Here is a 12,082-nt window from a genome sequence, read left to right as displayed (position 1 = left end):
AATAGACACATAATACGTCATTATTTGAGAGTAATAAAGATCATTTTTGTAGTCCTTTTCTTAATAATAGCAAATAATATAAAATCCCAGAATTTTTTAAAATAAATATTTTAACACTGTATAAAGAAATAGCTTAAGGGAGAAATTTAGAATTTTTCGATGGGAAAAATATGTGAAGTAATTTAGGTTACCTGTAGGGCTCCTGAACGTTCAGTCATAGCGCCGCGACAGAACGTCGTAACCAGCTGAGTGAGAGGGTCCGGCTTGCCTTCTTCTTCTACCACATCACTCTTCTTCAGTTCCGCGTCTTCGAATGATTGCTGTAAGTTTATAGAGTAATAATATTACAATCATAACCATGACTTAGGAAACATGGCTTAAGAAAGTCGTACTATTTAGGTATTTATTTCACTATATCTATTCCTTCTTCCATATTTTTTTAAAGAATAGGAAAGTGGCCCATATACTACCAACCATACCTACATACCAACGCCCTTAGACATTGGCACTGTAAGAAATGTTAACCATCGCTTACATCGCTAATGCACCACCAACCTTGGGACCTAAGATTTTATGTCCCTTATGCCTGTAATTGCACTGGCTCAGGGTGAGTGAGCCAGTGCAAACCGGAACAAAACAATACCAACTACTGCTGTTTTGCGGTAGAATATCTGATGAGTGGGTGGTACCTACCTAGACGAGCTTGAACAAAGCTTTACCACCAGTGAACCACCGTATTGTGATGTGCTTACAAATTAAGGATTATTATATTTGATTCTAATATTTTGATCATATAATATAATACAGTTACAAGAAATAACTGTCTCAAAAATACGGTATTTAAAGTGCTAGTTTAAATTCAGGTACAAGAAATATTTTAAGCAGAACTTACAGTTAAATCTTCTATCATAACTTCTTGCCCTATGTTCTCCTCTTCCAGCCACAATTCGTAATACGTGCGGGCGAAAATATTGCAAGCTCGATGTCTGGGGAGTAATATGATAAAAAAATATCATAATGACTGTCAAAATAAATTCAGTGTTTTTAGAAAGCTACTAAAGAACATTACGAATTCGTAACGCATGATTAAAATTTATGGAATAACTGTAACTTTGATAGTCAGACGAGTAAGCAAGATTTCAAGCGTCAGGTGACGTCAGCGTAAGATTTGATATTTACACATCAATTCTCGTGTGTAAGGTACTCAGTTTTTTTTTTATAAATATGATTATAATGAAGTTTGGAATAATTACAATAAAGTCTAACTAAGATGCTGATTCTTGGGAACAAACCGACCATGTTCATTTGTTTACATTTGCTTACCGACTGATCTTATAAAGGTGTTTAGATCTTAAGCATGCGACCGCCGCTCTTTTCCTCGCAGCACAAAGAATTCTTTTCCAGTTATTCGAACGTTGTTTCGGCTTTGTGGCCTTATTAGTCCAATGCAGCATGCATATCACTTATTATTAGGTTAACATTAAATTATTATCAAACTAGCTTTAAGTTTAACTGTATTTTTAGGGTCAATTACATCAATGTCTAGTTCAGGTCAGGTTCAGGTCTTTAAGCTATAAATGTGTATTGAAAAAGGAAAATAAAAATAATGTTTTTAATATTAGTAGTATTTTGTAACCAAAAAACATGCATACATTGTTTACGGTGCTGTCTTATTTCGTTAGAACCTCGAGAGGATGAATTTCAGAATAACTAATTTCAAATCATAAAGACTTGAAAAACAAATGGAACCAAAATTATGTTATGATTAAACTGAACGCGTTGTGTTATGTATTAACAATAAAAATATGTTATAATAAAACACCAAACACACACGATATGTCTTATAAACCTTGGCAAAGAATGCAGAGAGGTCTGCCTGAAGCAGGCGATGACGGCGCGCTTACGTTGTATCGATACCACGGAACGATACACGTTTTTACTCATTTGTTGTGGATGATCAATCTATACGACAATTTGGGATAAAATATAAAAAAACTGATTTAATAAAACATCTTCGTATACCCTATTAACCTGTTTGACGTCTGGCTAATAGGTCTTCACTCATTCTTTCCCTAAATACGGCACTCACTTGGTACTTAAGCTACGGTAATTATATGCATAATGGTAGGACTCGAACTATTCTTGGGGATTTTTGCCCCAACGTTGCATTGTTCAAATAAGTTTTTGTGTCAATTTAAGCTATCTCAACAATAAATATTAAGAACCAACTAGATAACCGAAAATAATTATTGAACAAATTGTAAGTGGAAATTATGACCAATTATAAGTCGTTTGAGATAAACTTAATATCTCATTAGACGTTCCCAATAAAATACTATCAGTTATTTAATTTATGACATATTTAGAAACTACGAAAATAATTAATACATAGATAAACTTACCATATGCAAACCGAAGAGTACTTTGCTCATAGCGACTATTCGTTCCACTGTGTCGTCTATGATCTTGGCTTTGTTCTCGGTTGTTTCCACAGTAACAGTGGCTTTACTCTTCGACCCAAGTTTGCTGTAGAGGTAATGTTGCCAGGACATCTCGTCCGCGGGGTCGATCTTATCTGGCAACGTTAGCTGCGTTTTTGCGAACTCCGCGACATCTTGTTCCGACATTTTCTAGATGATATTTAATTAATGTACAGTTAACATTGGTTTTTACTTTAAAGTAAAAAATACTGAGCAGAATCTATATTCCAAATCGGTATCGGCTTTAATTTCTTGTAAAATGTTGATTAAATAAAAGCCTACTTGAATAAAGTTAAAGGAAAAGACAAGATATGAAAGAAACTTAATGAGAAGAAGGCAATAAGAAGATATGTATCTTTAATTTACCTTCAAGAAACGATCTTTACAATGCTGAACAAGCTCCTGTTCTCTACCAGCGAAGAGGTTGAGACCGACTGGTAGCAACCTCTTCAAACAAGCAACCATGAGCGACGCTTGGACCTCCTTATCTTTGTCACGTTTTTTATCACGGTGCTTTTTCTTTTTCTGTAAGATTTTAATTAAAATATTAAAATATTATTTTGTGGTTCAGTCGAAGTTAAAGACTGTCAAAGTAAAATTTTTATTTTTACTTATTAGCGTGTGCGAGAAAATCTTGCAAATGATTTTCAAACATGTTCCATACAACCGATTTTGTACACACAATTGGTGCTGGTCACAATTATTGAGTATACATTTTTTTTGTACTTATATGGATCTTGTATAAAAGTTTCTTATAGGATTATTATTTATTTTTAGTACACGGTACAGTAAACAGTAACAGCCTGTGAATGTCCAGAATTTCAGTGAAGTTAGACACATGCAGGTTTCTTAACAATGTTTTCCTTCGCCGTATAGCACGAGATGAATTATAATCTCAAATTAAACACATGAAAATTCAGTGATGCTTGCCCGGATTTGAATCCACGATCATCGGTTAAGATTCACTATTGGGCCATCACGGCTTTTTAGTACACGGTCGGGGCTAACTCGGAGTTCGAGCGTCAGATGACGTCAGCGTAATATTTGTTATCGTAAGTGTGCGTGAGATCGGTACATGAGCACACATGCTAACACATCAATTCTCGTGAGTACTTCGACACTCACACATTTTTTTTAATTTAACGTTTTCGTTCCAGACGATTGTTATTTGAGTATTATACAACCTAACAGTATTGTCACAGATAATAGTTTATAAATTTGTGTATTGGTCTAGTAGCTAACTTAGAAGGTATAAATTATCCCAAACCTGATAGTTGGTCTAAAACTTACCTTAAGAGGTCAGGAAACCTTTGTCCAGGTGTGGGATATTTACGGACTGCAGTGCTATTCTGTAAGAACTCACTTTACTCACCCGTTAAATGTTGACAGCCAACTTATGGAGATATACTGTTTTAATGCGTGTTATATTGAAATGTTATAATCATTACGGTCAATGTCGCATATTAGTTTCTGATATTTTACGACCGTTTTCAGCTGTGAGTTTCGAGTTTGTTCTTACAGTATAGCAAAATTGTTCGTACAGAATAGTTCTATTGTTCTCTTTTGAAATATGTTTCATAAAACGAAACGCAATTGAACTTCGTATTTGTTATTCCAATTACTTTTTAAAGTCCAATATTATTATTTAGGTTTTTTTTTTTTTTCAGCCTTTTGCCGTCCACTGCTGGACGAAAGCCTCCCCCATAGAACGCCAACCATCCCGATCTTGGGCAGTCCGCATCCATCCCGAACCTGCCACCTTTTTTAAATCGTCGGCCCATCTCGTCACAGGGCGTCCTACACTACGTTTGCCCAAGCGTGGTCTCCACTCCAACACGTGTCGGCTCCATCGGCCATCAATGCGCCTGGAGACATGACCAGCCCACTTCCACTTCAGCGAGCTAATTCTAAGCGCGATGTCGGTGACTTTAGTTCTCTGGCAAATGTCCTCATTTCGGATTCTATCTGCCAGAGAAACCCCCAGCATCGCGCGTTCCATTGCTCGCTGAGCGACCCTAAATTGGTGGACCAGTCCTACGGTAAGTGTCCACGTTTCGGCACCGTAAGTCATTACAGGTAGGACGCACTGATTGTAGACCCTGGTCTTAAGCGACTGTGGGATCGATTCAAAAATATGACGTAACCTCCCGAATAACGCCCAGCCCAAACGTATTCTTCTTTTAGCCTCCTTCTCAAAGTTGTGCTGGCCAAGTTGTATAGTTTGGCCCAGGTAGATATATTCCTGCACAACTTCAAGTGGAGAGCCATTTACGACCACTGGTCTCGGGGATACATGACGGTTTGCCATAATTTTGGTCTTTTCAATGTTCATTCCGAGACCTACTTGTCTTGAAGAATCGCTCAGGCTGTTTAGCATCTCTTCCAAATCCTGCAGAGTCTCCGCCATGATGACAATGTCGTCGGCAAATCGCAGATGTGTAATGTGTTGGCCATTTATATTAATGCCGCGTCCGTTCCAATCGAGCGTCTTGAAGACGTCCTTCAATGCATTGGTAAAGAGTTTCGGTGATATTACATCTCCCTGTCTTACCCCGCGATGCAATTGGATTGGTCTTGTGCTCTGATCTTGTACTTGGACGGTCATGGTTGCGGCTTCGTACAAACACTTTACCACCTGGACATACCGACAGTCAATTAGGCATCTCTGCATGGATTCCAGAACAGCCCAGGTCTCGATGGTATCGAAGGCTTTTTCGTAGTCCACAAACGCTAGGCATAGAGGCTGATTATATTCCTCGGTCTTCTGTATTATTTGCCTTAGTGTGTGTATGTGGTCTACGGTACTGAAGCCTTTTCGAAACCCAGCCTGTTCCACGGGTTGGAAGTCATCGAATTTTTGGGCAAGACGATTCGTGATTACCCTCGAAAACAATTTGTAAACATGGCTTAAAAGTGAAATGGGGCGGTAGTTTTTCAGAAGAGCTTTATCGCCCTTCTTGAAAAACAGCACCACCAGACTTCTGCTCCATGTCTTCGGTGTTATACCATTGTGGAGGACGGAATTAAAGATGTTAGCCAGCTCTCTCAGAACTGGTGTGCCTCCTACTTTGAGAAGCTCTGAGGTAATTCCGTCATCTCCTAGAGCCTTGTTGTTTCCAAGTTGCCCGAGAGCAATCCTAATCTCGCCCAAATCGATGTCGGGAAGATCGTCTGATAGATGGCGTGTTAGTCTGGCTCGTGGGTCATCCGCACTGTGGGACTCAGGTGGAGGTACTCGTGATGAGTATAAATCGCCATAGTACTTTTCGACTTCAACTAGAACCTCTGGTTTTGAGGTGACGATTGTGCCTTGTATGGTTCTGAGTTTTGTCAGGTGACAACAGGAGGTATGTGACTTTGCAAGAACCTTTGAGCCCCTATTGAGTGCTATAGGATCTTCAATATTCCGGGTATTCGCTCGTCTTGTGTCACGCCTTATTAGTTTTTTAAGTTAAAAACAAAGGTTAAAAACAGGAAGGTTCCTGTTAAGTGCCTGACACTCAGATGGCGTCATGTTCTGCTGTTCTCGTCTCCTCGTCATCTCGTTCAGAGTTTCGCCTGAGAGCTTCGACTTACGTCCATTGCTCTTTTGTCGAAAGTAATTTTGGCCTACCTCGCGAATGACACGCACCAGACCATTGGTGGCGTCGTCAATGCCCTGCCTGGTTTCCAACATGGCAAATCGGTTCTGTAGTTCCAGCTGGAAGCTTTCGCAACCAGCTTCGACCTGAGGCAGAGTTGGTCTAAGAGTCGACTTCATTAACCGCGATCGTTCTATTTTAGTGTTAATATTCAGAGTGCCTCTTACCAGGCGGTGATCACTTCCAGTGTTTACCCTGTTGATCACGGAGACATCCCTAAATATTTGGCGCTTATTGGATAAAATGAAGTCGATCTCATTCATCGCTATGTTATCGGGGCTTCGCAAGGTCCACTTCCTTTGGGGCTTTTTCTGGAAAAATGAATTCATCAGAAATAATCGCTGAGCCTCGAGGAAGTTTACCAGCATTTGTCCCCGATGATTTAGCCGAATTTACATAGCCGAATTTTCCTACCCTCGATTCACAATCTTCTTGTACTCCCACTTTGGCATTGACACCCATAACAATTGTGTAGAAGGTATTGGTACGAGACATAGCTTTCACTATGTCTTCGTACATGGCTTCGACCTCTTCGTCAGTGTATGTAGACGTTGGGGCATACACTTGTATAACCTTCAAGGCATACCTCTCGGTTATCTTTAAGACAAGGTATGCCACCCTCGCCGACACACTGCCAACCTCCACGACATTGCATCTGAGTGACTTGTGGATCAAAAAGCCGACGCCACCTTGGGATGGTTGGTATCCTTCTCGGAAGTAGAGTAAGTGACCGGCATCTAGTGTCATCGTGTCCTCGCCCTGTCTTCGGACTTCTGATAGACCTACTATATCCCAGTTAATACGATTTAACTCTACTTCCAATTCTGTCAGATGTTCGTCCAGCCGCAGAGAGCGTCCATTATACGTGGCCAGAAACAGTCGCCGTTTGTGGTACCCTGCCGTAGCCCGGGGATTCTTAGCACCCCCCATCGCACCGTTACCATGGCCGGTACCGTGGCCAGGAATAGTGTGATTACCGGGAATTGGGGGCCGTGAATTTTTGTCGTCGCTCATAGGGGGGTTTTTGCCTTAGTCACCATGCTTGGCAGGCGGGTTGGTGACCGCAGTGGCTGGAAATCTTTCACTAATAGCGCTGCTGCCCGCTATCAGGATTTGCATTTTCGGATTCCAGCATTTGTGTGGCCGCCACATTTATATACCGCCACGATTTCAGTCGCCACGATTTTAGTTTATTAAATATTTAGAAATGTTAATAAGTTTTTAAATTTATTTTAACTATCTAAGAGTTTGCGAGACAATAACATGCGATATTATTTTTTCATTAATTAATGGATAAATCTACCGATCAAGTAAAAAGTGCAGGATTAAGCATGAAGCATAGACGAAGCTACGAATAATTTGCATTAACTACTGTGCTTTTAAGCAAGGTAGGAAAGCGTGACAGTTGTAAACTAATTATGTATTACTTATAAATAAATAAAAAAAAAACAAATTAAGTTGTTAAAATATTATTCATACTAGATATTAATTTATATAATATGACAACATTTAATTTTAATTACGTATTAAAATAGTTATGTTAATAGTTTATTTTAATTAATTCCAGGATAGAAGAATCAAGCGAACCATGTCATTATTAAGAAGAATAATGTTAGAAACAATGTAGATTAACATTTACCTTCCCGCCACCTTGTGGTGTTCCATCCACAACGGTGGTAACTCTCCGAGTAGCAGTGGGCATTATCAACACCTATTCATGACAAACGAAAATGAACCTTAATACAATGGCAAAAGAAAGAGACGACACAAATGTTTGGTATGATACTAGCGCCTTTACCAACATATAAATAAACCAACATATATAAATTTACCAACAAATGGTACACATAGAGATGAAACGACACATTAACAACTAACATCAAGAATACAACGTTCAGAAATAGTACGTAATGTAATTGGAATAGAGATCATTTTCATTTGTCTTACCATATTGTCGATTTCGTTCGCTGATATGAAGTTTTGTTCTTCTTTGAGGAAGTATTGACTCTTGGACCAAATGTTGAATATTTCGGCCACGTGATTGTAAAGTTCCTCCGCCTCTGTTATATTCAGAATGTTTTAAGAATAGATCTTTATTTTTTTATACATCTTTATTACACTAATACATATTACTCATAATTGAACCTTTGAACCACTATGCCGTTTGTCTCAGCCCTTGAAGACATTCGCAATTACAGTAATAGTTAAATTTTTAATATTTTTAGTACCAAAACCGACAGCCTGTGAATGTCCCACTGCTGGGCTAAAGGCTCTCCTCATTTTGAGGATAAGGTTTGGAGCTTATTCCACCACGCTGCTTCAATGCGGGTTGGTGGAATACACATGTGGCAGAATTTCAGTGAAATTAGACACATGCAGGTTTCCTCACGTTGTTTTCCTTCACCGTAAAGCACGAGATGAATTATAATCACAAATTAAGCACATGAAAGTTCAGTGGTGCTTGCTTGGGTTTGAACCCACGATCATCGGTTAAGATTCACGCGTTCTTACCACTGGGCCATCTCGGCTTTTGTTTAGTAACTCTTTACTAATTATTTCATTCGCGTCTTTTACATTTTTTTGACGTAAACCAGCCATGCATTTTTTTTAGAATTCACTTCGTATCTCACTCGTAAAATATTGAAAACCTACTTATGTTGCTGTGCAATTTTGATCTATATAACCTTATAAATATTATAATTATTACAGTCAATGTCGCATACCACGATCTGACATTTCTACGGTGAGTTTCAATAAGACAGATTTTGTTGACAGGTTGCTTAATTGTTTCTTGGTTAGGTTCTATATGGTCACACCAAAAAAACCTTAAATTTTCGAAATGATTTTCAACTTTACAATAACGATATCTTAATTCATTTACTATCTCTTTTCATCATCAAATTTTTGACATATGAAGAAGGGAAACAAAAAAATAACTATGACCTTGAAAATTGTAAAACAAACTCACCTGGCACATTGTTCCTCAACCAGTGGTTCCTCTGCAAGTCAACGTACTTTATAAGTAACGGGTAGAAGGAGTAAATGTCTCGCACGAGGAGTTGCCAGTCTTCTTGTATTTGTGATTCAACTTGAGATGTGTCGTCGGTTGATGACTGGGAGTGGAAAACAATTTAATTTTAGTATGATGTTTGTGTTCAGACTATAAAAAGTATTAAAATCTGTCTATGGCCTCATCTCGATATCTTTCATAAGATTAAGTCTGTCCCAAAGCTGCGTGTTAGCAAGGTCTGCAAGTCAACTCACTGACAATACTTTAATAGTACATAGGTGTATAAACTAAGACTAAAGAGCAATTATAACAATAATACAGTTTGCAATCAGCTTAAGATATATTTGGAAATATAAACTGTTTTCCGTGTATGTCAAACTTTACTAGAAATATAAATATGAATAATTTTCTTTGTATGACAGGCTTTACTGAAAGATATGATATTCGTCTTTGTTTTCTTTGTGAAATAAGAATTAAGCTTTACTATAAATATCTAAGAAGCTGAAGATCTCAAAGAATTGGAACATATTACGTAACGTAAGTATATTTATGGATTCGAATATAGTTTAACATAATATTTAATTTTCATACTAATAAATGCGGTAAAAAGCAGGTATTTTATACAGTTTAAAATATAAAAAAAACAAACCTTAATGAAACCTCTCAAGCTTTCCTCTTTATGGAACATATTATCGGTCCTCTTCCTGACCCTCTCGGCTAGCGGTAGGAACGACTCCCTCAATAATTCCTCTGAACTATTAATGATAATTTGTTGCGTGTATGTCGCGATACGAGTCATCCAAGGGGCGTTCTCATTACCAATATTTTTCTTGATAAGTTTGAGAACATTCTTCAACAGTTGATTCATATGTTCCGCGGTCACCATCGTGACATGGTTACTGGAAATGAGGTGATTTTTATGATATCTTAATTTGCTCTCTTAATAATAGGTTATAGACTCAAATTCATGTAACAACAGTGAAATTGTCTTGTTCTAAGTGCTATTATAATTTCAACGTTGACGAAAAAGATCCTAAGAAAACTTATATTTATCGTAAGGGCTTTCAAGACGAGTTCCAACAAAAATGGAGCAGCTTAGTGGTTCGAATACTTTTTTCTAACTAAAACACACAGACTTTCTAAATAATAAGTTGGAAGCATATAAGCTAATAGTTAAATTAAGTCTAATCTTAAGAACTAGACTACTGGTAATATAATGCACATAAATGTGCATAAATCGCGCACTCTATATTTTGTTACTCTCCTTATCCTATTTACCAGATCACGCGCAAATCCATTGTTCTTTACGAGACAGGGGAATATAATAATGATAGCTTAATCCAAGATGCTACTGAGAATTTCTTGACAAATTAGCCTTACCCAAGATCGGAAGTACTTCGGAAGCTCCAGCTCTATAAATAAGCCACTAAATTAATGAGTCTAATAACAGTCAAATGATAACTCACCCTGCAGTTGGTGTAACATTATCAGGTCCTTGCGCCCACCAGAATGGTAAGTACGAACACAGTAAAGGCATAACCACATCAATAATGTGTGGAGCTTCGCTATAAGTTTTGTCAGATTCAACAAAGTGATCAACTTCATTAAGTATCGACTCTAATGTCGGCATCGATTGCTCCATTTTCGCCATTATATCTGTGGAAAAATAAAGTATTCAATAAATATAATCATTATTATTATTATAGTATTGTTTTAAAAGTGATTGTACTACCAATGAGTATCCCAACATCCAGGTTGGGATTCCAATCTTACCCAATTGCATGACTTATGCGAAATAATTATAACTGTTTCCTTCAATACTTTCTTATTAATTCTTACTATTCTGTTTATTTCTAGGCCAATGTTGTTCTTGTTGGATACGATATTTTAATTGGTGATGTTGTTGTTCTTACCTTGTGCTTCAAGCGAGTGGTCAGCGATGCGGTTCAACAAAGAGAATTGATTGTGTTTATTGAGATGAGGCTCGAGGTACGCTACTGGGAATGTTGAACTAAATGCTCCTAAGCATGAGCCCTAGAAATTTTGTAAATTCATTTAAAAAAAACAAAACGATAAACGAAAATAATAAATTATTCGTTCTACACAGGACATTAAAAAATCAATGAAATGAAGGTCCTTTTTTTGTCGGAGGGAAAAATACAACAAAATAATAATAAATATTATTTTTGTTACTTGTATAACTATTCCCATTGTCATCAATCAGATGTGTCTGACTTTATCTTATACTCGTATATAAAGATAATGATTGTTTTATTCGTATTCGTTTGTATATATAGTTCACCCGACAGAATTGAACCGTAAAAAGACAGACTTAGTGCAGTTAAAGTTTTTGGTATCTCTAATGTACAATAGATAACGCACGAGTATCGGATAAATGATCTTAGTCTTACTGTAAACGTTGCTTAGCGACTGTTTAGTTAAACACTGATTTATCTCTTTCTATCATTATTCATGTGACATTCGAAAGAAGGAGACACAGCGTTAACTAATCATCCGCTAAATTACTCTTATAAGAAAATTTGGTATTGAAGCGCTTGGAATGTTAGCTGGTCAATAAATATAACAACACAAAACTTGAATTGCGTAATGTTTTCTGTTTTAACTGTTATATGTCATACTTACCAAAGCCGGTTTATGTCTCTCTATTTCAGTTTTAAGGTATTTCCTATCGTGTGTAAGTCCCACATCAGTTCCTAGCGTGTACAGGGAGCCCAGCATCTTGTACGATGCCACTTGAATTTCATCCACTAAACAAAAATACTAATTTAGTAACATTACTTGGTTGCTTCGTTGATCTAGTTAAGGCTGAAAATTCCGAGGACCTGAATTCAAATCTCGGGCCATTAAAAAGCTATTCGGTTTTTCTGTCTGTTGGCATGAAAATCCTTCGTTCAGAACAGATTCAGGATCATTAACTTTACTAAGTAATA

At 37.4% G+C, this 12,082-nt stretch overlaps 1 protein-coding gene across 13 annotated transcripts in view; it reads right to left on the bottom strand.

The window, feature by feature from the left end:
* The window catches only part of LOC126778410 (ryanodine receptor), a 139,419-nt gene that overhangs the window by 30,044 nt on the left and 97,293 nt on the right, over positions 1-12,082 (bottom strand). For all 13 annotated transcript variants that reach the window (XM_050501898.1, XM_050501900.1, XM_050501905.1 and 10 more), the window contains 12 exons: positions 11,775-11,899; positions 11,045-11,165; positions 10,598-10,787; positions 9,781-10,030; positions 9,090-9,234; positions 8,069-8,181; positions 7,761-7,832; positions 2,847-3,005; positions 2,403-2,630; positions 1,850-1,962; positions 893-986; positions 192-320 (listed from right to left, as the gene is read on the bottom strand). In XM_050501898.1, the coding sequence (XP_050357855.1) occupies positions 192-320; positions 893-986; positions 1,850-1,962; positions 2,403-2,630; positions 2,847-3,005; positions 7,761-7,832; positions 8,069-8,181; positions 9,090-9,234; positions 9,781-10,030; positions 10,598-10,787; positions 11,045-11,165; positions 11,775-11,899 (1,739 nt within the window). The remainder of the gene's footprint in view (positions 1-191; positions 321-892; positions 987-1,849; positions 1,963-2,402; positions 2,631-2,846; positions 3,006-7,760; positions 7,833-8,068; positions 8,182-9,089; positions 9,235-9,780; positions 10,031-10,597; positions 10,788-11,044; positions 11,166-11,774; positions 11,900-12,082) is intronic.

The sequence above is a fragment of the Nymphalis io genome, chromosome 26 (assembly GCF_905147045.1).
Source record: "Nymphalis io chromosome 26, ilAglIoxx1.1, whole genome shotgun sequence".
Taxonomy (NCBI): domain Eukaryota; kingdom Metazoa; phylum Arthropoda; class Insecta; order Lepidoptera; family Nymphalidae; genus Nymphalis; species Nymphalis io.
The sequence above is the reverse complement of the archived record's forward strand: the minus strand, read 5'-3'. Positions and strand labels throughout refer to the sequence as shown.